Source organism: Dreissena polymorpha, chromosome 14 (assembly GCF_020536995.1).
Source record: "Dreissena polymorpha isolate Duluth1 chromosome 14, UMN_Dpol_1.0, whole genome shotgun sequence".
Taxonomy (NCBI): Eukaryota; Metazoa; Mollusca; class Bivalvia; order Myida; family Dreissenidae; genus Dreissena; species Dreissena polymorpha.
This window is the reverse complement of record NC_068368.1, coordinates 3208193-3231222: the sequence shown is the minus strand read 5'-3', so window position 1 is coordinate 3231222 and position 23030 is coordinate 3208193. Positions and strand designations below refer to the sequence as shown.

General features: G+C 35.6%; 1 protein-coding gene and 1 long non-coding RNA gene across 2 annotated transcripts; both read right to left on the bottom strand.

The window, feature by feature from the left end:
* Nucleotides 1-5124: 5124 nt before the first annotated feature.
* Nucleotides 5125-11078, bottom strand: LOC127858490 (chymotrypsin-like serine proteinase). Its single transcript, XM_052395676.1, has 4 exons — nt 11068-11078; nt 10604-10806; nt 5622-5770; nt 5125-5495 (listed from the first exon to the last, which is right to left on the bottom strand). Exons 1-4 carry the CDS (start codon nt 11076-11078, stop codon nt 5337-5339), a joined length of 522 nt encoding a protein of 173 aa, XP_052251636.1. The 3' UTR covers nt 5125-5336.
* A 192-nt stretch (nt 11079-11270) lies between these two features.
* On the bottom strand, nt 11271-12159 carry LOC127857680 (uncharacterized). The gene is made up of 3 exons (XR_008038555.1): nt 12073-12159; nt 11597-11774; nt 11271-11362 (listed from the first exon to the last, which is right to left on the bottom strand). It is a non-coding gene; the product is annotated as an uncharacterized LOC127857680 (long non-coding RNA).
* Between the last annotated feature and the right edge of the window lie 10871 nt (nt 12160-23030).

Below are 23030 nucleotides of genomic sequence, written 5' to 3'. Positions count from 1 at the left end.
GCATTATGCCCAGTTTTCTCAGCACACGACTCATGGTATTAACACACACTGTGTTACTATTTACGAATGTAATAATAATGAAACATAAAATCACATTACTGTTTGTAATGACAATCACAGCGGTTCGGAATGGGGGGATATTTATCACAATAAAATATGAACACACTCAGACTCCATGCCAACTTTAAACGACTAGAAAAGTATATGACGTTATTAATGTATGGTTTATGTCACTTATACGAAACTTAACTAGCACCAAAACCCATACTATATAAAATCTTTTCATGAATTCCACCACAAAATATTTTTAAATATATTAACAATGAAAATGCCGAAATCCGAACACAATGTATACATATTTTTTGATTATCTATGTGTCCTTGTGAATTTTTTTCAAAATCGCATATAATTGAAATGTACATATTGAGAAATAAGAACAAAAACAACTAAGTGTATACAAAAGCAAACGCTCAGTTCCAGAATGTCTACTCGTAGTATAGAACATACAGCTTGTAAACAAAATACTTTTAAAAAATCAACTGTGATAACTTAATTATTAATATCTATTTTTCCTATCCTATTTATAAAAGAACGGATGCAAGCCTACAAGTTTCAAAACATTCGAGAAAAATAACTTCAAAAAGACTGTCAGTGTTGATTTCCTGATTAGTAACATTAAAACGACGATAAAGCTCAAATTAAAGGAAATATTGTGATTTTTGGTTTGAATAGGAATTTTGTTAATTAAGCAAAAAATGGCACTCAACTTAAAAACAAGCAATTCAAACAATGAAATAACAAACAGGGAAACAGTGGCAAACGTTGTAGTTTTACAAGAAAGGGTGTTAGAATTACTCTTGATTAATTTCCACACAACATTGCTTAATATGATTTTTCATGCAATGCTTCCATTTGAACATTTTTCCACAGACGTGACAAGAAAATTTGGGAGCATCGTGCTTATTCATGTGCTGTTTCAACAGCCTCATTGTCTTAAATGTTTTGGTGCATGTTGCACAGGCATGCTTTCCTTTTCCATCATCCGGAGGGCTGCATTTGTGTATTCGAAGAATTGATGGAGTTTTGTATGACTTCGAACATGCTTCACGGGTGTATTTTTTTCATCCGAATGTCAACTCAAATGTTGTTGAAGTGCGTATCCTGACTGACATGGCTTCGCACACACTCCATGAATACTTCGATGCTTTGCCTCGGTGAATCTCATTTTCATGCTTGTTAAGCCAATACGTCGTTGTGAACTCCTTCCCACACTGACTACAGACTTTTGGACCATCGGTGTGGGAACGGGTGTGACGCTGCAGAGATTTTTTTTTACACTTGAATGTTTTTCCGCACTCTGGAAAATCGCACTCGTATGTGGAATCACTATGAATCTGCATGCGCCGCTTTAAAGAGTATGCACATGATAATGCAGCACCGCACACTTCCCATTGAATTTGATCTCCGTTGGACGATTCCATCTGTAATAACACATAAAATAAATTTTATTATGTTTTCTTTTTTCTGTGTACTCTGACTATTGAATAAACACCAGTTACTGAAAGTGGGGGTACGGTGCTCACCAGTTATTGAAACGGGGTTTAATTTTCAAATTTTTATGCATATATTGTGATTGCCTTTTGGAAGCATCCTGGTGCTGATACAAGGTAAACTATAATGGTTATTGAGTCCACCTTTCCATGAAAACTGCTGAGAAATCCTTATATATGGTTTCAAAATGCACATAAAATTAACCGTGTTAATCGTAAACAATGAGGCATTTGCGTATAAAGTCTTCAATAACTTGTTTAATATTATTAATGCATCTACAGGATTTATACCGAGGTTAAATGAATATCAGTAGATCATCTTGTGCGTAAGGACAATGTCGAATAAATATGGTAAATGTACAAACCTTTCAAAAATTCCGACGAAAACATTCACATTCACCCATTAACCGCCATTTTGAACACCAGTTCCTATTTTTCTCACTTACGCCACGCCAGTTACTTGCGTACGATCCACCCCCTGGTAAATTGACAACATTAAAAAAAATGTTTTAGATTCGCAAATTTTCGTTGTAGTTATGATATTTGTGAGGAAACAGTAATACTCAACATTTACCGTGCTCTAAAATATCTATTATAAGCATATTTTGACGATTTAAAACCTGAAAATTATAAAGCGTTGCAAAGCGAAATAATTGAATAATTTGAAGAGTTATGTTGTTGTAGCTATATTTTGTGAAACTACGAGAATTGCTTATATAAAGTATAAAATACATCACTCATTGAATGAGCATCGATGGCCGAGTGGTCTAAGCGTAAGACTTTTACTCCTGGGGTCAGTGGTTCGAGCCCGGTTTAGGGTTACTTTTTTATTTCTTTAATATTATTCTTGCCTTTTTACTGTAGCTTTTTAGATTCAATGTTTACATTTATCAATATAACGCATATAATAACAAACAATACATACCAAAATCTGTGAAAATGCCCCTTTAACTAATTTGGAGAGTTCTGTTGCTATCGTTTTAAATTGTGACATTCCGAGGATTGCTTCTATAATGTATAAAATACACCACTCACTGCATGAGCACGGATGGCCAAGTGGTATAAGTGCTAGACTTTAACTGTAAGGGTCGGTGGTTCGAGCCCAGTTGTGGTTACATTTTATCTTTCTTTAATTCCATTCTTGTTTTAATGGAGTTTTTTGGTTCCAATGTTTACGTTTCTCAAAATTAAAGCATTTAATGAAAACTTCAAAACATGCAAAAAACTGTGTGAAAAGGTCCCTTTAATGCAAAAGAGACTGACAAAATCGTTATTGTTACATTTTGTGACACTACGTGGATTGCTAATATATATATATAAACTCGTAACTCACAGTATAAGCACGGATGGCCGAGTGCTTTAAGACATTTATTCCAATGGTCAGTGGTTCGAATCGAATGTAGGATTACTTTTTTTCTTTCTGTAATTTTTTTTTTTTTACTCGGTATTAAATATACATGTTAACCTCTATCAATTTAAAGCAAGTATTGACAAACTTCAATACATGCCTAAATCTGTGAAAAGGTCACTTTAACATGATATGTTTACCCCCAGTGATGGTTTTGCTAGTTTTGTGTTATGACACCTTTGGATTTATAGGTAATTTAAGGGACATAACTCCGACCAATTCATTGCAATGTTAGTGAGCCGTTTCACCCCTTCGTATGCTAAGGCTAGGTTTTTTACATTGAATAAAACTACTTTAAACGGGTATACACAAGCTGTAATCGCAGAATTAAAAAAACAACAACACGTGAAACGAATTGCGTGACACAGACGACTCCATCTGACTGATAGGAGTATTTGAACATACCACGAATCACGATGAAAACAGATGGGATTTGTAGGCGCTAATAAAGAGAGCGAAATTGCAAATCGATAGTTAAATCACAGGTGGTTAGCGCGTGGCTAGCATATTAATTAGTAAAAACATCATTTTAAATGAAAAATAATCAAATTATAACGAAAAGTCAACTATCAAATATATATATTTGACAAGGTATTCAACTCAAAATGCCCCGAAAGTAAGGTGCATGGCTTTGAACAGCCATAACTTCATCTATTGTGCAGCGATTTCCATGAACGCGGTCTTATTCAAAGCAGAAATGAATTTCCTTTCTGGAAATGTACATATCTTGTTATATTTGTACAACTGGTGGGTCAATTTTTAAGAAATAACACGACACACACCTCGCGTGAACTTCTCGTCATCGATCAGACCCGATTCAAGTATGAAATCTTCAGGAGTAAAGACACACCTTCGCGTTGGACCAATAAAATCACTCGTGTGTTTAAAATGTCGGTCAGTTGACATGTAAATAAATTAAGGTTTCAAACGGCGCTGGACAGTTAGTTTTGATGCATTATATAACTGCAAGAACGGTAAGAATCTTTTTTTCATACGTTTTATTGAATCATGGTAATAAGGTCCGTGGACTTAGCATGGAAAATGCCCTTTATACTCCATAAATAGTTCAGTCTTGGATCGGGTCTGATCGATGACGAGTAGGTTGTGTATGGTGTTATCTCTTGAAAATTAAGGAGATATAAGTTCAACATAATGTGATGTAGATAATGTTAGATTCATTAAGATAAATACAATAAAGTTTTGTTTGTGATTAATGTTAATTTCCTAATATTTCAGTAAGGTACTATGAGGACAAATTATGGATTGAAAAATTGATACGGCCTCTAACTAAATTACAGAATAATCCATGAACGGAAAGTACTTTTTTTCCGAAGTGATCATTTATTGCAAATCACTGACATAGATATGTTAGAATGTTGTTTCTTAGTTTACAAAAGACACACTATATTAAAACCTTTACAATCCGGACTGATGTTTGGTTCGTTTTACTGAACATCATTCCAACTGTTTCAGAGGTATCATCTTTATATTAAAACAACTTAGAAATAACTATTGAAAATTTTTAACATATTATTAAATTACCATATTCAATTGATACGCTACAAACTAAACTTCACTTGGAAATAATCAGAAACATCTAAACTTTCTTAAGTATTCTAATAAACGATAATAAGTTTGTGAAGCGGTTATTTTTACATTAAACTTAAATTGATTAAACGATTAAGATGATCAGTAAAATTCCAAAGCTATATGTTTGACATTTTAAATCGAATGGAATTAGACTCGTTCGGTTGAGCTCATTGTTTAAATGGATCTGTTATAATGATGCACAATCATAACCTTAAACACACACTACTTTACCTCTGTTTATTTCAAAACGAATGGTCCATGCTCTGTGAATAAAGGGGTTGAATGGTTGCGCGTAAAGTGTCGTCCCAGATTAGCCTTTGCAATTTCCGCTGAGAAGAGACTTTCTTTGAACGAATGTATAATAAAAGCGGAAAGTGTCGACCCTGATTAGCAAGTGCGGACTGCATTAAACCCCCTTTTCACAGAGCACTGCCAATTTTCAACGAAGTGGTGGCTCTTTCGTCGTAGTAATACTCCTTCAATATAAGCTCGGTATAAATTATCTGAATTCTTTAAATTATGACCAATATTACGAAAACATTGTTCTATGTATAGAATAAGTAGCAAAGTTTTGTTTTGTTTATTTATTTTATTTTTATTTTAAGTAACTTGGTTTCTAAATACATTTTCACCGCCAAACCAGAATAACTTTACAATATTCTCTAGTATGTTTACCGTTATTTTTTGCTACGTTTAATAATGTTAGAACAAAAACACAACGTTATATGGATGCATTTGTTTTATTGATAGCTTTGCAAAGTTTCAAACAAAGCCATTCGCCGGCCGATTTAAATGCCCATGGTCGTGTCGAGCCACAACCTGTACGTGGACACTCTGGCGTACACGCTGGGGTACGTGGTGCCACACCCAGACACGCCCCAGGAGGTCACACCAGCCAGCACGGGGGTTGAGCCACGGAAGCACACTGTCGGGCCACCACTGTCACCCTGCAATCAATTTTAGAAACAACTAGAACATAATGTTTAACTAATAACACAATTTCCTTATGATAAATGACTAGTACTCATCCGAACATAAGTAATTGTGTGTTAACGGTTTTTAAACAAATGTACCTGACATGTTCCAGTGTTCCTGTTATCGATGCAGATGTGAACACTTGCAGCGTAATTGGTGCCCCAGGATGACGTGCACTCGCTGTTCGTCATGATGACACCGTCTGTCTCCTGTAGCTGATCAGGAATCTGTTTGTTCGGCTGAGTGCCTACAATAAAAAGTCGGTATGTTGGACTATGGTATAAAATCGGTGGGAAACAAAAAATGATATAGAAAATATATGCTTGGTGACTTATTATATCATGTGATGTCAGACGAGGCCGATATTGCGTAGAAAATGGCGAGGCTTGTGTGCTTGTATTGATATAAGCGACATTCCACAACCACAAAAAGTAGTTCTCACAGTGGGCGGGACTAAGGCTGCACACCACACTTTTTAGCCACCAATGCGCATTGGCAAGGGAGAAATTTCAAAATAAAGAGAACAATGCTCAAGTAAGCACCATTTTGAGTGTCTAAATAATAATGAATGTCAGGTTTGAGTTGTGGTGATTGTTCTTGGATGTTTGTAAATGACCAAAACATAGGTATTGTAACTATAGCTGCATACAGGAAGTAGAATTAATGCAATTCGAAAACAGGTGTAATGCTGGCTCCGGTCAGTGTTTCTGTTGGAAATTTGAAAGGGCGTACGGACATTGAACTATAGCAAAAAATCTAATCCTTTGACCCCCAATTTTCTCCATTGCTGTTTAGTACTTGGTAAGTTACCAATGTAAAAACATGGTCTCCAGGCACCTTGCTTCCGCAGGAAAGTGGCAGTTTGTTGTTGAAACTGGCTTAAAAAGGCTCGGAAACACACATAATTTTGTTGTTTTTATTTGAAATAATCAATACTAAAGCATTTTGCCCCAACTCATTTGATTTGAATGTTACTGATTTTTCAGATGGCACACCCTCAACCATTCTGGAAATGTGCTTGGTTTATTTTCAGATATGCGAGGTGACCAGGTTTCGGACAGTGGTTAACTCCTGCTTGTGTATGAGATTGGCCGAGACTAAAAAAACTGTATATTGCCACCTTAAGGTAAAACATCAAATTATGAAAATGATCAAACACCCATGAAATATGCTTTTGCTTAATTATTTATCCCTAAGGTTTTGTTTCTAAACAGAGTGTTTGCCCCATAGCGCCATTGTATGCCCAATACTGATTGTAAATCAAGGGAGGTAATTCGAAATCATGTTTACCGATATCTGCAATTCTCGAACAGCTCTGTATAAAAGTATGTGTTAAATATGTAGCCGGGTTGGAAAATTTACTACTCTGTGGTGAAGAATAACTTTATTTTCATATACTGTCAAAAATACAGCAAACAATATAAGAATACAATCAAAATAATGAGTAAAAATGGCCGTTCTGCAGCATTTACTACTGTTTAGGGCCTATTGCACATTACAATCTTGTTAACATTGTTCCCTGGCACATAAACATCTTGTTAACATTGTTCCCGGCAAATGCAAAGGCATTTAATAACACATTTAGTATGTAATGCCATATGAATGGTCCTGGCTTGAAGTGGACGGTTCACACGAGTACAGGGACTCCTGTAACAGCGGTCGATTTGATACTCTTTTCCGTAGGAAGTATCGAGATTGTTTGTATGCTTGCGACTTCTTTCGCCTGGAATGATACTGGATTTTTTGGTCGATTCGATTCAAATTCATGTACATTTGTGAGTTTTTCTTCACATTAATGCCAACAGCCCTTGCTAGTATTAATGTAGCCCGTCCTCGACCCAGTGTTCGCGAATGTGTTGCTGAGTGGCATAGTCCTGAGAAGTTTCGCGTCCAGCATGTAAACTTTGGAGCGTAATTGAAAATTGTCGAGTGCATGCTTTCGCATTGATTTGTGCTGTAGAATTCTTTAACTGATCTTAAAGTTTCTGTGTTGAACGTGTTCATGATGGCATCTTTAAGAGTAGTCTGATCATCTTTTGACAGGGTAAGGTGTTGTTCGTAGGGTAGATGTTTAACACTGTACTTTCCGTAGTGCACAAAATGATGTTGGCAGACAGTCGATTGCTTAGAGCATGCAACATGTGAGTCACCGAAACAGGGAACTATGTTTTCAAGAGCTTTTGTGCTACGCTCAATGAACTCGGCATCATTACTTCTTATGGATTTAAGGTTTGTCAGCTCCATGCGGGCACGGGTACGAATTCCACTTGCAAGTGATTTCAGGAAAATTGTCTTGTTTTGCCCAGCCTTAAGTTTTGAATTTAAGTTGATATTCCTGATTTTTTTCTCCAAAGTTCTGAGTTTGTGAATAAAACAATGGTAATGTTTCATGTTTGTTTTATTCTCTGTATTGTAGTCTCTCAGAGCTTTCGCCACTTGACTGCTTGCGTCTGTCGTCACAGATCGAATATTCAAAACGCGTCGCTTCGGGACACTGTTCAGGTTAGTGTGTAGGGAACTTCGTTCGGTTGACGATATCGATTGGTCTGTAGCCAGTGTTTTGGAGCAATTATCATGTGTGCAGGCTTTTTTCTTGCAAAATTTGCTGGAAATTGATGCTGCCAGGACAAATTTCTTTGACGTATTGTGCTCGATAAGAGGAGCAAAACTCTGCTTTGCTTTTTCCGCACCACCTTGCGGTCTGCATGAAAACGATGTGTTAACCTGTACATCAGCAGAGTTGTCTTTTCCTGACAGTGTTAGAATGCGACTGACATAATGCTGGTTATTACACATTTCGTCTTCGTTGACTGTTGTTGCCTTGTCAGACATCAAGTTCATTTTCTTTTGCATAAGTGAGTCACTTGGAGGCTTGATGTTCAAGCATGACAACACCAGTGACACATCAGCCATCCCCATTTTGGATTTCATCACTGGCAGCAAAATCATTTCATTTAGGACACCAGCACCTGGCCCCCTAGGTTTCTTTATTGTATTTGATAGCTCCATAGGTGTTGACTTATAATGGCAGCCCCTGCATTCCGCACAAATAGAAATAGCTAGTCCACGTCGGTGCACAACACTCACGGAAACCAGTGAATTCTTGCAGTTTTGCTGATGTACCTGTTGTATAATGTTTCTTAAGCACTGCATATTGACAATGACATTCTCATCAACACTCGTGCAGTCTGGAATGTCTTTTATTTCAGCTTTTGGTCGTAGCTTGTAAGGCAAGGTAGTCCCTGAAGAAGAAGCGTGAAGTACGTCAATAGCCTCTTCAGCAGAAAGACGCTCCGTTGCAGGTACTGATGGAACAGCGATATCTTCAGTGGGACTAGGTAAATTTTGGCCTGTTTGTCGGAATGTGTTTCCTGGTCTAAACCAAAATGCCTTGCGTGCTTTATTTAATCTATAACTGCGCCTTGAATTACTTTTGGCCATTGTGCGCAATTCAACTGATGTTATTTATATGTAAATAAGAAGTTAATGTGAAGAAGTGACTCTGGTAAATGCCTCACTTTATTGTATGCCTTTTTGCAATGATCTGAGCTTACTAGAAGTTTTAATTTTCTGTTTCCAAGATATTTGGGCTGATATTTATGTCAGATGTCAATTTTTAGGCAGTTGTTAGTGTTATCGCAGGGGTATTTCCTCAATATGTCAGCCCCAGTTATTTATGCTATGATTGGGTTACCTCCCTTGCATGTGTTTGTTTAAGGGATTAGTACACTGGGGCCTTTAATGTTGTGTTTTTACAGCAGATTAAAGGTCCAAATGCCTAACTTGCCTTTCAAGTTCATGCTAAGCATGCAATTAATTTATATTTTTATTATTCTAAGCAAAAACATGTGCATTTATTGGGAGTGATGTAAAGAAATTAGCAACATAAAGTATTTATTGGCCCAAAACTGTGTTCTTTTGTGTTGCTTCTGTAATAAAGTTATGATTTAGAGGCTTACCTAGTCACCCGCACTACCATTTATCATTTCAATGTGATTAAGACTTCATTTTATTGTTGCAATATGTTTCTGTGAGGTAGCTTTTCATTACCATGACTTCTACAGTAACCCCGAAAATGGCATAGAAAAAAAGAGAAAACAGGGGTTGGATTAAACGCTTTATAAATAACAGACAAGCCTTCAGAATTGGTTACAAATGTATTATATTTGCTTGTTTTTGTCCAAATTTTAAGAAAACAAGTCATTTTCAGCAGTTTCTAAGACTATGCTGGCCCTTAAGGCTGCACACCACACTTTTTAGCCACCAATGCGCATTGGCAAGGGAGAAATTTCAAAATAAAGAGAACAATGCTCAAGTAAGCACCATTTTGAGTGTCTAAATAATAATGAATGTCAGGTTTGAGTTGTGGTGATTGTTCTTGGATGTTTGTAAATGACCAAAACATAGGTATTGTAACTATAGCTGCATACAGGAAGTAGAATTAATGCAATTCGAAAACAGGTGTAATGCTGGCTCCGGTCAGTGTTTCTGTTGGAAATTTGAAAGGGCGTACGGACATTGAACTATAACAAAAAATCTAATCCTTTGACCCCCAATTTTCTCCATTGCTGTTTAGTACTTGGTAAGTTACCAATGTAAAAACATGGTCTCCAGGCACCTTGCTTCCGCAGGAAAGTGGCAGTTTGTTGTTGAAACTGGCTTAAAAAGGCTCGGAAACACACATAATTTTGTTGTTTTTATTTGAAATAATCAATACTAAAGCATTTTGCCCCAACTCATTTGATTTGAATGTTACTGATTTTTCAGATGGCACACCCTCAACCATTCTGGAAATGTGCTTGGTTTATTTTCAGATATGCGAGGTGACCAGGTTTCGGACAGTGGTTAACTCCTGCTTGTGTATGAGATTGGCCGAGACTAAAAAAACTGTATATTGCCACCTAAACATTACTCTAACGCGACTAATTTGCATGATAATTTCGGTTAGGCACGTAATACTGTTGGCAATTGGCAGACTTTAGACGTGTCATCGGATGGGGGATGTAATTCTACTTTGAAATATTCAGTCAGCGTCTCCGACGTAAGTGTGCACTAGTGGCATAGTTAAATATGTTATTACCGGTGACTGTATGTCCCCATCCACTGATCTCACATGCTTGGCGATCAAAGTTCTCGCCCGTAGTTGCCAGTTCGATGGCCTTGTTGGTTCCCGACAAGTCAGCGTCAGAGGTCAGCTCTAGAAGGGCAATATCGTGGGGATAGGCACCGCTCCCCACGTTGTAGTTCGGGTGATATAGTAGGTTATGGAATATAAATTGATCGCTGTCAAAACCAAAAACCTAGTCGTTAAATAAACAACAAAGATATGAGTCGCGCTCAGATACAACGGGGTTTAATGCATGTACAAAGTGTTGTCCTTGCTTAGCCTCTGTGGACTGCACAGGCTAAGAGGGGGCAACACATTCCGCCTTACCTAGATTTTCGAGGAGAAAAGTCTCCTTTTTAATAAATAATATAATAATAGCGAAAAGAGTCGTCCCTGAATAGCATGTGCGGACTGCAAAGGCTAATCTGGGACGATACTTTACGCACATGCAATATGCCCCGTTTAGGAAGAGCTCCTCTCTTATGAATAGTTTATATCTTTATGACTTGTTTATTTAAGAATATATTTGCAACATTATACAGTAATCCTGGCACTGTCAAAACTGTGTGCGATATTGATTAGTATGACGCGATGTAATACTTTATTTTATTGAACCTGTTTTTAATTATTTAAATAACATATCTTACCATGATAACCCGTCTGACGGCGTATGATTTCCTGTTGGGGTCTGACAAGAATCCGTTGGTCAAGACTACTTGGAGAGTAGACGCACTGAAATAGTTTTTTTTAGAAACTATAAAACGTGTTATATCTTTCGGGTTTAACATTTTTCGATTGAAAATGTTTTTGACGGTGTTGTAAAGTGTTCACTCAAAACATAGGCTTGGTTGTTAAATACTGTGGAAACATTACATTTTCTTGATGAAAAAGAGAAAGAAAACGATGCTCATTCTGCAGCTGCAGCAGTTAGTCAACTTATATATGAGACAACCTTGTCTAACCAACCTGGAGCCTTCCACACAGTGTGCAGCGGTCACAACCCATTTGCTCCTGACGATGGACCCTCCACAAGTGTGGTACCAGTAACCTCCACTGGAGGTTGTTTACCTTTGCAGCGAAATCTGGTGCGGATGGGACGCAATGGTCGTCGGACTTCCGTTGATGATCCGGGAAATCGTATCTCCTACATTCACACAAACCGTAATGATTTTATTTCCAGTTAATAGATAGTGAGTAATTAATTGATTTAACATCAGTGCGATTAAGAAAATATCCCCAAAACTTGCATTATACTTGAAAATAGGTTTTAACCTTAAAACTTGATAATAATTGTATATTAAATGATTAAATGCATGTGAATTGTTTGTCAATATATATTTTATGTTCAGTACAATACAATAGACTAAGTAGAAGTATTTTACAGTCACTTCCTCTGTTTATATATTTTCATGTCCAATAATATGAAACACCAAATAACATACCATTTGCCGAAGCAATAAGGAAGACGAAAGCAAGAAGATACCCAACCATGATGATGCTGTGTCTCAAAGCAAGTATTCTGTCAGAAGCACTGGTTAGGCTGGCGTTTCTCTACCCCTTATATAGGACGGGGACATAGCATAGCGCAAGCCTTAATGTTAACCCATTTATGTCTAGTGGACTCTCCCATCCTTCTAAAATGGATCAATTTATTTCCAAAATTAGGGATGTCTAGTATATTTATTTCTATATTTAGAATATTACTTGCTGAAATTTCTTTAAACAAACAGCGCAGACCCAGATAAGACGCCGCACAATGCGGCGTCTCATCTGGGTCTACGCTGTTTGCAATATCCTTTTTTCAGGACGCTAGACATGAATGGGTTTAGTGATAATTGTATCGTTATACTCGTCACTTTATGGCTCCCTTTATGGCAATAACAGTGGTCATTCAATTAAGAAACAGTACTAAATAACCATGATTTCCAGATGCTCGAAACCACGCTTGACAAGACGAATTAATCTTGTTTCTATGGTCAATAAATGGTCAGTAACTTGTACTAAAGCCAAAGCGCATGTGAATAATTGTTTCTGTTCTTTACGATGACCCTTTTGGACAACTGATCAAGATGTTTTCTTTTTCATGTTTTTCCACAGGCACTCCTTAACTCCATAAGTAATAATAGCTCGACAATATTTCACAGGCACTCCTTAACTCCATAAGTTAGAATAGAAAAGTTCCGCCTGAAATGTTACCTATTTATAGCTCGACAATATTTCACAGGCACTCCTTAACTCCATAAGTTAGAATAGAAAAGTTCCGCCTGAAATGTTACCTATTTATAGCTCGACAATATTTCACAGGCACTCCTTAACTCCATAAGTTAGAATAGCTCGACAATATTCCACAGGCATTCCTTAACTCCATAAGTTAGAATAGAAAAGTTCCGCCTGAAATGTTACCTATTTATAGCTCGACAATATTTCACAGGCACTCCTTAACTCCATAAGTTAGAATAGAAAAGTTCCGCCTGAAATGTTACCTATTTATAGCTTGACAATATTTCACAGGCACTCCTTAACTCCATAAGTTAGAATAGAAAAGTTCCGCCTGAAATGTTACCGTTTTGCCAACAGTCTCGTTCGTGAACGTTTTGCACAAGTTTAAAGGAAGTATATACATTATTAAATAAAAAAAGACTTGACATAACTTTGATCATTACAAAACTAAAATAAAAGTTCAGATGAAGTAGTACCGGCCATCGACCAAATTACAACTTAAAAATATTTCAAATATTATTTTGTACAGTCCTTAACACATTCATGTACACAAAACATGTACTCTATTCGAGGATCCCCTTTTGTGTCGCTTCGTTCATACGACATGGGCAAACTTTAAACATGTCGGCATCGGCCTCAAGTGGTTCGTTATGAATTGTATTGATGCAGCTATGTTATATCTATCATTTTTGTTGCGATTCATTTGTTGGTTTAAGATTACAAAAATGAAATGTTGACATTAAAATCGTTTATACAAACTTTCATTGAGGCCATGACACAAGAGAGGTAAGCTTCAATGCATTTTAAATTTATTAGAAACTATTCGTGCCAAGATTGTCTTAAAAGGAAATTTTCACAGATTTTGGCATGAAATGAAGTTTGTCATTAAATGCTTTATATTGACAAATGTAAACATTGGATCTAAAAAGCTCCAGTAGAAAAAAAACAAGAATAACATTAAAAAAAGAAAAAGGTAGCACTCAACTGGGCTCGAACCACTGGCCCCTGGAGTAAACGTCTAACGCTCAGACCAATCGGCAATACGTGTCCATACAATGAGTGATGTATTTAATACTTTATATAAGCAACAACAGAACTCTCAAAAGTATTCAATCGTTTCGCTTTGCAACGCCTTAAAATTTTCATGTTTTTAAATCGTCAAAAAATGCCTATAATGGATATTTAAGAGCATATTTAATGTTCAATATTACTGTTTCCTCAAACATATTTTAACTACAACGAACATTTGCGAATTTGAAACATTTTTTTTAATTTTGTCAATTTACCAAAACATGAAAAGGTCCCTTTTAGCCAAATGAAAGGAAATAACAAGTCCTTCATTTCCACCCAACAGCCAAACCGGTCAAGGGATCAATGATGATGTTGATGATGATGATGATTCACTTATTATTCTTGATGGACGTGTATGCCTTCTGACGTTGACAATAATATATCGCAATTTGAATAATATTTAAACATATTGTAATCGACATGATTAATGCAAGAGAGGTTTCCTTTCTGATTCTACAAAACGTACACAGTGTAATTCCCTTGCCGATTATTTAACAAATGATCTATTTTCATGAAGAGACACGCTTTAGGACAGTTTGAATAATCAATACACCATACATGTTCGCTTCCATGTGTGACCGTCTTCTAACAATCTCACGGTTTAAGTGGATATACGTGCTGCATATTTGTTATAAGAAGTAATTGTAGTTTAGTTGTTCACATGAACTTGTAACGACGTTCGAAATAAAATTGGACCATCCTTAAACAAGAAATATCTTTTTAAAGATATATTTCGTTCATTTGAATAGTTTTTTACGATCGTCAATACAAATAAATAACATCAAACAGTTATGACTTATGACGGAAAGTTGTTTTTTTTCAGAACAATTTTTAGCCGCATTATATCTTTATATCTTATATCTTATTGAGAACGAATTTATGTAAACGCACAACGAAGGCTAGTGATTGTGATCACACGCTTGAAGATGAAAATGTGGCGTGCCACACTATTTATCAATCCTTTTGTCCACTACATGCGCTCCAGGCACGTGTTCAAATTTATTCTGCCACGCGTGTATGGCGGTGGTGGCGGGTCAACATCGGTATATGGTATTTATGAACGCAATGCTTTAAATTATTTCTGAGCCTGCTTTGTACGACTTCTTGTTTTTCTTATTGGGTAACTGACACACGGATAATTTTGATCAATACCCGTAGAGCAATATATTTGTGCGGCTTGCTAGAAAACAGTCAACAACAACAACACACTAAGATCTGCTTAAGTTGTTTATTGCTTAAAAAACATGTGTTTGATAAAAATCTGTATAGTAAAGAAGGTCTGTGTTCTGTCATCTCTCGGTTGAAGCTTCTATGCCCGGAGGACTTATCTGTTGATAAGACCTGAAACAGCGAGTTGAGTAAGTCTGTCTGTGCCATGATAAAGATTGTATATGGGCCGCGCTCTGTGAAAAGGGGGTTAAATGCACTTGCGTAAACTGTCGTCCCAGATTAGCCTGAGCAGTTCGCTAATCAGGGACGACACTTTCCGCATAAATTGAATTTTTGCTGAGAAGAGACTTTCTTTAAACGAAAAATATCATACAAGCGGAAAGTGTCGACTCTAATTAGCCTGTGCGGACGGCACAAGATAATTAATCTGGGAAACCATTTTACGCAAATGCATTAAACCCCCTTTTCACAGAGCACGGCTCAATTATGTATGTATAATACAATATTAATACAATATTAATACTAATATGCATTTACTCATTATTAATCAGATACCTATTCATATTTGAAATCGCTGGTTTGATATTCAATTGATAACAGCTAATGACAATAATAGTTAAAATACTATAATAAATATTACGCTATATCGATATGTATCTACATTACCCTATCCTGATGTGTGTATTTCTGAATAAATCGGACAAGACCCAAACTGAAAATGATCTGTTTGCCATATATCTCAAATGTATATCGTCAACGACGACTTGTCTATACATCAGAGAACACACTTTTTGTTCAGATCGGTACACGTTTAAAGACTGGCTATGTGTTTGCATGTACCGTATTTCGCAAAGCATTTTATTAATCGCAAGTTGACAGTATTTGCGATCGCAAACATAAATAATATGTCAAATGATTTATAATTTAACACAATACATGCTCTTGCGACGCCCACATTCAGAAAAGTGACTGAACCTTTACTGCAGTCAACCCCCAACTGTTCACCGATTTGATTCAAAATGCATACAGTGACCTTGCGTTCTTGTTATTAAACCATAATGCTATATCGTAAGTAAAAAATGGTTTGACAATTATCTTGAAAAAGGGCTTGACAATTTTATTGAGTAATGCCATTACTCAATAAAATTGTCAAGCCCTTTTTCAAGATAATTGTCAAACCATTTTTTACTAATCGCTATAGGCCTTTGCAAGCAGATAGGGTCAATTTTTAAAACTGTTATCCCCTTCTTCTCAGTAGGGTAAACCGCTAAGCATTCATGAGATCACTGCACATGTTAATTTGGTAGGGATGATCCCGGAAATACAAACCTACCAGCACCGACTGTAGGCCCGCGTTGTAGTCGCAGGCGACCTCGGGGCGCTGGTAGTTAATGAAGACTTTAATACATGCGAAAATGTGTTAAACGGTTCCTTTAACTCCACGTGTGGCATTAAACTTTTATATGGAACACTGCTTGTTGGGCACAGAATGTCATCAGATGTTGGTAACTATATTTGCTAAGTTATTTCAGAATCATAAAAGGGAGTGTGAAGTTATTGTGCGGACACCAAATATGCACAAAAGTTTACTATATTTAAAGAATTTTAAATTAAACTTTGACTCGGACCTTGAAACTGGGGATATTAAAAGTGTTTTGTCTTACTATGGAGTCCAATAAATGTGTCATCTTCTCCTAAATTACTTTAATAATGTGTCATATTCTCCTAAATTACTTTAATGCATAAAGAAGCCATATTCCTGGCACAATAAGACCTTCAGACATAAATTGTGACCTTGACTTTGGATGGTAGGTTCTTGCGCGCTACACATTGCCTTAATATATTGCTCATTTTATTAAGTTCTGTTATATTGCCATCATGCATAAATAAGTTGTAGGCCTTATCACAAACAAAAGCTTTTGTTTCGCTATATTCCTATTAGAAATATTCATTTCATTAAAATTAAAAAAGTATAGGGTGCATTGATTTTTAAGCTTAGGGGGAATGTAACATTTTTTTTTTCTTTATTTTTTGTGTGTGAAAGATTTCGGCCATAGATCATACCGACACTCGGCCCATGTATATTACAAAATATCTTTTAAGTTCTTAAAATCTAATTTACAATATGGAATGAACAAAAGTTAACAAGAGGATATTTGTTGGATTCGGTGGATTATCCATTTTTATTCACGAGCGATCATAGAAAATAATATTTTCACGAGTGGCGCAGCAACGAGCTGAAATGTATTTTTTGTATTATCTCGAGTGAATTAAAATCGATAATCCACCAAATCCAACGAATTTTCTTTTTATGTAATGCCTTTTTCACAGTTTATATACATTGTTAAAGAGTTTAACTAAAAGGAAACGTCTTGAGGGGCATAACTTTGGACAAAATAATTCGTTGGATGGTTCAGCAACTAGAAAATTTCAAAAGGCCATAACTCTCTAAATAAATCATCTAACAAAAAACCCACTAATAACATGCGCATCTCCTCAAGGTAGTTAAGCTTCTTATAAAGCTTCATTGTATTCCAGTCAGTAGTTGGGGAGAAATAGCCCGGACAAGAATTGCACCGTATGTACAGTTTATAGAAAATTTCAAAGGGCCATAACTCTGTGAAAAATCATCCGACCATAACCTGCTGATAATATGCACATCTTCTGTTGATATTGAAGCTTCACATAAAGTTTCATTGAAGGAAAAGGGACGTTTAGGGTCGTTATTTGCCTTTATCCATATTATTTTCAACCTCCTATCAACATAAAGTTCAGAGAGTCATCTTTTCAAAATATCCTCAATGCATGTATTTGTTCAAAAGACGTTATCTCCAGCCCGAAACAAAGATGCCCACTTTTTTCCAATTTTGATGTCGTTTAACGTTGCTTTTTACGGCAACGTCACAACTACGAATTGTATCGACGCAGATTGCCGCGCTTATTATTCAATCAGCATAATGATGATCCACAATGTGATAAATGATTTAATTCATTTCCATGAATCAAAGTAACATATTACATGTCATATAATATTATTATTGCTTCACATCGCCAAATGTTTTACGCAAAACAATCACACATGGTTTATAACATTTGAAAGATTGTTTTAAATCGCATCATTATAAAACTAGAAAATTCTTATAAGTAACAACGAAAATATTAATTAAACAACAACAAATACAGTGTTATATCATGCCCTATTGTAATAACATATTCCGTATGCACATCCTGATCGCGTAACCTTGTAAATATAGAGAATATTATGTGAGTTTTGGATAAAGATCAAGTTTATCATGCGAGGCTTAGAACCGATATAGCGCGAGGCTTGCCGAGCGCTAACATAGTTCGTGCCGAGCACAATAAACTTGATATTTATCCAAAACTAACATAATATTCTATTTATCCTATTATTTCCTCACAATTTTCCATTAATAATTGTCAAATATGGCATTTTTTGACGATTCAGTTTTTCCGTAGTTGACAAAAACACATTCTCCAATTGTTGGAAAACCCCAAATCTGATCTAAAAATAGCGATAGTATAAAGCTCATGTTTATACGATCGTTGTTATACTAACGATTTTCATCTGGAATTTGTTCACACTCTTCCAATAATGACAGTTGATCATCATTATCATCATCTACATCATAATAATGAATACCACCACCATCATCGCAATCAATATTATCATCGTCATCATTATTACCATCATGCGAATTATAATCGACCTTATCGTCATCATCCACAAAATCATGATCATGATCATAATCATCACCATGATCATGATATCATCATCATCATCAACAAGTTGGTTTCCTACATTTTGTTTTGTTTGATATTTTTTTATAATGTTATATGACATGTTTGAATGTAACCAAACCTTAAAATCCTCAGTATTTTGATTGATGATGTGTTTCAGTATATTTGCATTTGAGTATTTGCCATCCGCCAAGTACGGTCCCAAAATAGATATATGTAGTCAGTGGTTGACACAATAATCATTGGTTTGACAAGTGGCCTGTGCTTGTGCATGGAGTACGACCGACGTGCGAAAGAAAAGTTTGAACTTTTGTATATATATATATATATATATATATATATATATATATATATATATATATATATATATATAACAAAGTCTCTATTAGCCTTGTTGTATTTAAACAAAATCGCTGTATTATTTTTTGCCGAAGCTTTCGACCTCACGGTCTTCATCAGCGGCCATTTTTTATTTTCAGATGTTTTATTATGATAATAAAACATCTGAAAATAAAAAATGGCCGCTGATGAAGACCGTGAGGTCGAAAGCTTCGGCAAAAAATAATACAGCGTTTTTGTTTAATATATATATATATATATATATATATATATATCAAGAAATCAAATATTTTAACCTTATCACAAATCGATTTATATTAACCTCTTTATTCTGCTGTTTTCACCTACGTTAAATAATTCTATGTTAATCCAGAAAGAAAATAAACACCTGACTGTTCAGTATAATACAAACATGGATATGAATAAAATGAACTGTATATAAGCGTTGGCTTTCGTAATGTGTTACCAGATTTCTTTCAACCAATACCTATTATTCTTTCTGATCAAGTGAATGGTGCCCTTATTATAAGCTTAATATTCGTCTTAACAGTTTTCTGTATGCAAGCATTTCATCACAACATGATTTATATATCGATGAATGGGACAACTGAACATTAGAATGACATTTTCAGAGGTGGCCTTTTGCACGTTTTTTATTATTGTATTCATAACTAAATATCTCTTTACCACGTTTTATAAATCATGGGCAACGATATAACTAACTAATTGGAAAGAAACAATAAATAGTGGAAACTAGTTATTGAGACATGGGAACGACTAAAAAGGTCGTGGGAACGACATAGCTTACTTATAGGAACGAGTTCTTAACCCTTTGCATGCTGGGAAATTTGTTGTCTGCAAAAATGTCGTCTGCTGAATTTCTAAAATTAGCATTTTCTTTGATTTTTTTTCAAAGAATACTATCAAAATGGAAAACAGTTAGGATCCTGATGAGACGCCAAGTTCTGTGGCGTCTCATCTGGATCCAAACTGTTTGCAAATGCCTTCAAAATTCGGTTCCAGCACTGGAAGAGTTAAGTCGTTGGAATGAGTTAACAAGTCACGAAAACGACTAATTTACTCGTGGGAACGGCATTGCTTACTCGTTGGAACGAGTAACTTAATCGTGGGGACGGCATAATAAACCAATTAAAATAAACGTTGATTACTTGTATCTCATGATAATTTAGCTCGTCAATCGTGAAAATGAAAGTCGAGGAAGCCTCGATTGAAGCCGTGCAAGGTCGCCTTGGAGGCGATGGTGTTTATAACGGGCGCAACAGCAATCCCTTGCAACGTTTATTTTTTTAAATCAGATTGATTAACATTTAACAATATTTTGACCGAAGCATATGAGATGATTATCTACAAAGCTTAATTGACCTAAATTTCTAAGCAGTTTTTGCAAGAACTTAAAACAAAGCTTATAGCCTAGTACCAATAAAGACACACGCATATACTCGAGGTTTAATATATAATAAGAATTGCCGCGCGATACGAAAACTATATTCCATTCATGTCGAATTAGTAGTGAAGTACGTGTTTACTAATGTGTGGGTTTGATAAAAGACGCTAGACTTAAACCGGCTCTTTAATAAAAAGGAACCCTTAAAAATTATCGACATATTTTATATGGGATTTGTAAGCAAATATGAATTACATGTCAACCTTGTAAGCCCGTGTTATATATCCTACGTTCTGAGAAAACCACCAAACCCATCGGATGCACTTCGTCGCAATATTTATCCATTCAGGTGTCACGTAATCGTTCAGTAGTTCATAGACGACATCATAGTTACTAACAATGTTCATTACTCTTAAATTACCGGTATGTAGCCTATTATTCGATATCTCGTCATGCGCGAATTGCCAAGATGACGAGTTTTGCATTAACTCCCATTTTCTCGTGCCGCGCATGGGACAAGTCGGTCCCTCTCTATTTATGTTAATTTCTCTGCATAATACAGGATAAATATTCAACACACCATGTAATTTTCAAATAAATGATCAATTTAAGGATTTATAGTACACTGGGCTAAATGGGTTAATAACAATGAAACAATGATGAGCTAGACGCACACAACACTGTACACTTAATCGTGTCAACAAAAGAACGCTACTCGGCAAAGTTGTTAATGCAGATAGATCTCTGCTTAATAGAATGTACACTATTCTTCATGTTACTGTTTAAGAAAATCATTCAATAAATCTGCATATATAACAAAATTGATTAACAAATAACAATACAGGATTTCTGTTTAAATAACTTATTTTACCATGATCATAACAATTCAATTTGACAAAATATGTGAAAACATTAATGAATATCATTTTATATATAACAAAATAATGAGTAATACAAATAAATTTCTCGATTCAAAACTCAACAAAACTTTCAAATATATAAACAACACTTTTTTTTACTTTATTAAATAACAAAAAGAAGTGGTTGAAATACCATATGAAATAATTCCCAAAGTAAATTATTGAACACTTAAACATATGAACATGCTTTGCAATTTTCTAAACATGACACATTTCAAGAGGTGGTCATATGTCAATGTATTATTGAATCAAATATTTAGCAAATGTTGCACAAGTTCTTTTGTAAAAAGTGGTTAAAGGTATCATTAAATGTAAGCACAACTGTGTAATAAATGTTTTAAGTCTTTATTTAAGAAGCATCAACAATGATTTCGTTTGTCGTTATTTCATCTCGATCATCCGAAAGGCGGGTCCTTGCCACATACATGTAAGCTCTGAAATCAAGCAGATAAAATTTGAAACATTTAAAAACATGACTCTATTCTCACACACAGTCACAACTAAAACATGACTCTATTCTCACAGACAGTCACAACTAAAACATGACTCTATTCTCACAGACAGTCACAACTAAAACATGACTCTATTCTCACAGACAGTCACAACTAAAACATGACTCTATTCTCACAGACAGTCACAACTAAAACATGACTCTATTCTCACAGACAGTCACAACTAAAACATGACTCTATTCTCACAGACAGTCACAACTAAAACATGACTCTATTCTCACAGACAGTCACAACTAAAACATGACTCTATTCTCACAGACAGTCACAACTAAAACATGACTCTATTCTCACAGACAGTCACAACTAAAACATGACTCTATTCTCACAGACAGTCACAACTAAAACATGACTCTATTCTCACAGACAGTCACAACTAAAACATGACTCTATTCTCACAGACAGTCACAACTAAAACATGACTCTATTCTCACAGACAGTCACAACTAAAACATGACTCTATTCTCACAGACAGTCACAACTAAAACATGACTCTATTCTCACAGACAGTCACAACTAAAACATGACTCTATTCTCACAGACAGTCACAACTAAAACATGACTCTATTCTCACAGACAGTCACAACTAAAACATGACTCTATTCTCACAGACAGTCACAACTAAAACATGACTCTATTCTCACAGACAGTCACAACTAAAACATGACTCTATTCTCACAGACAGTCACAACTAAAACATGACTCTATTCTCACAGACAGTCACAACTAAAACATGACTCTATTCTCACAGACAGTCACAACTAAAACATGACTCTATTCTCACAGACAGTCACAACTAAAACATGACTCTATTCTCACAGACAGTCACAACTAAAACATGACTCTATTCTCACAGACAGTCACAACTAAAACATGACTCTATTCTCACAGACAGTCACAACTAAAACATGACTCTATTCTCACAGACAGTCACAACTAAAACATGACTCTATTCTCACAGACAGTCACAACTAAAACATGACTCTATTCTCACAGACAGTCACAAC

What these genes read in the sequence shown, in the direction of transcription:
- LOC127858490 (XM_052395676.1), bottom strand. An exon ending in ATGGGGACATACAGTCACCG is followed by an intron (nt 5,771 to 10,603) that starts GTAATAACATAT and finishes TTTTTATTGTAG; the next exon opens with GCACTCAGCCGAACAAACAG. An exon ending in GGAACACTGGAACATGTCAG is followed by an intron (nt 5,496 to 5,621) that starts GTACATTTGTTT and finishes AATTGATTGCAG; the next exon opens with GGTGACAGTGGTGGCCCGAC.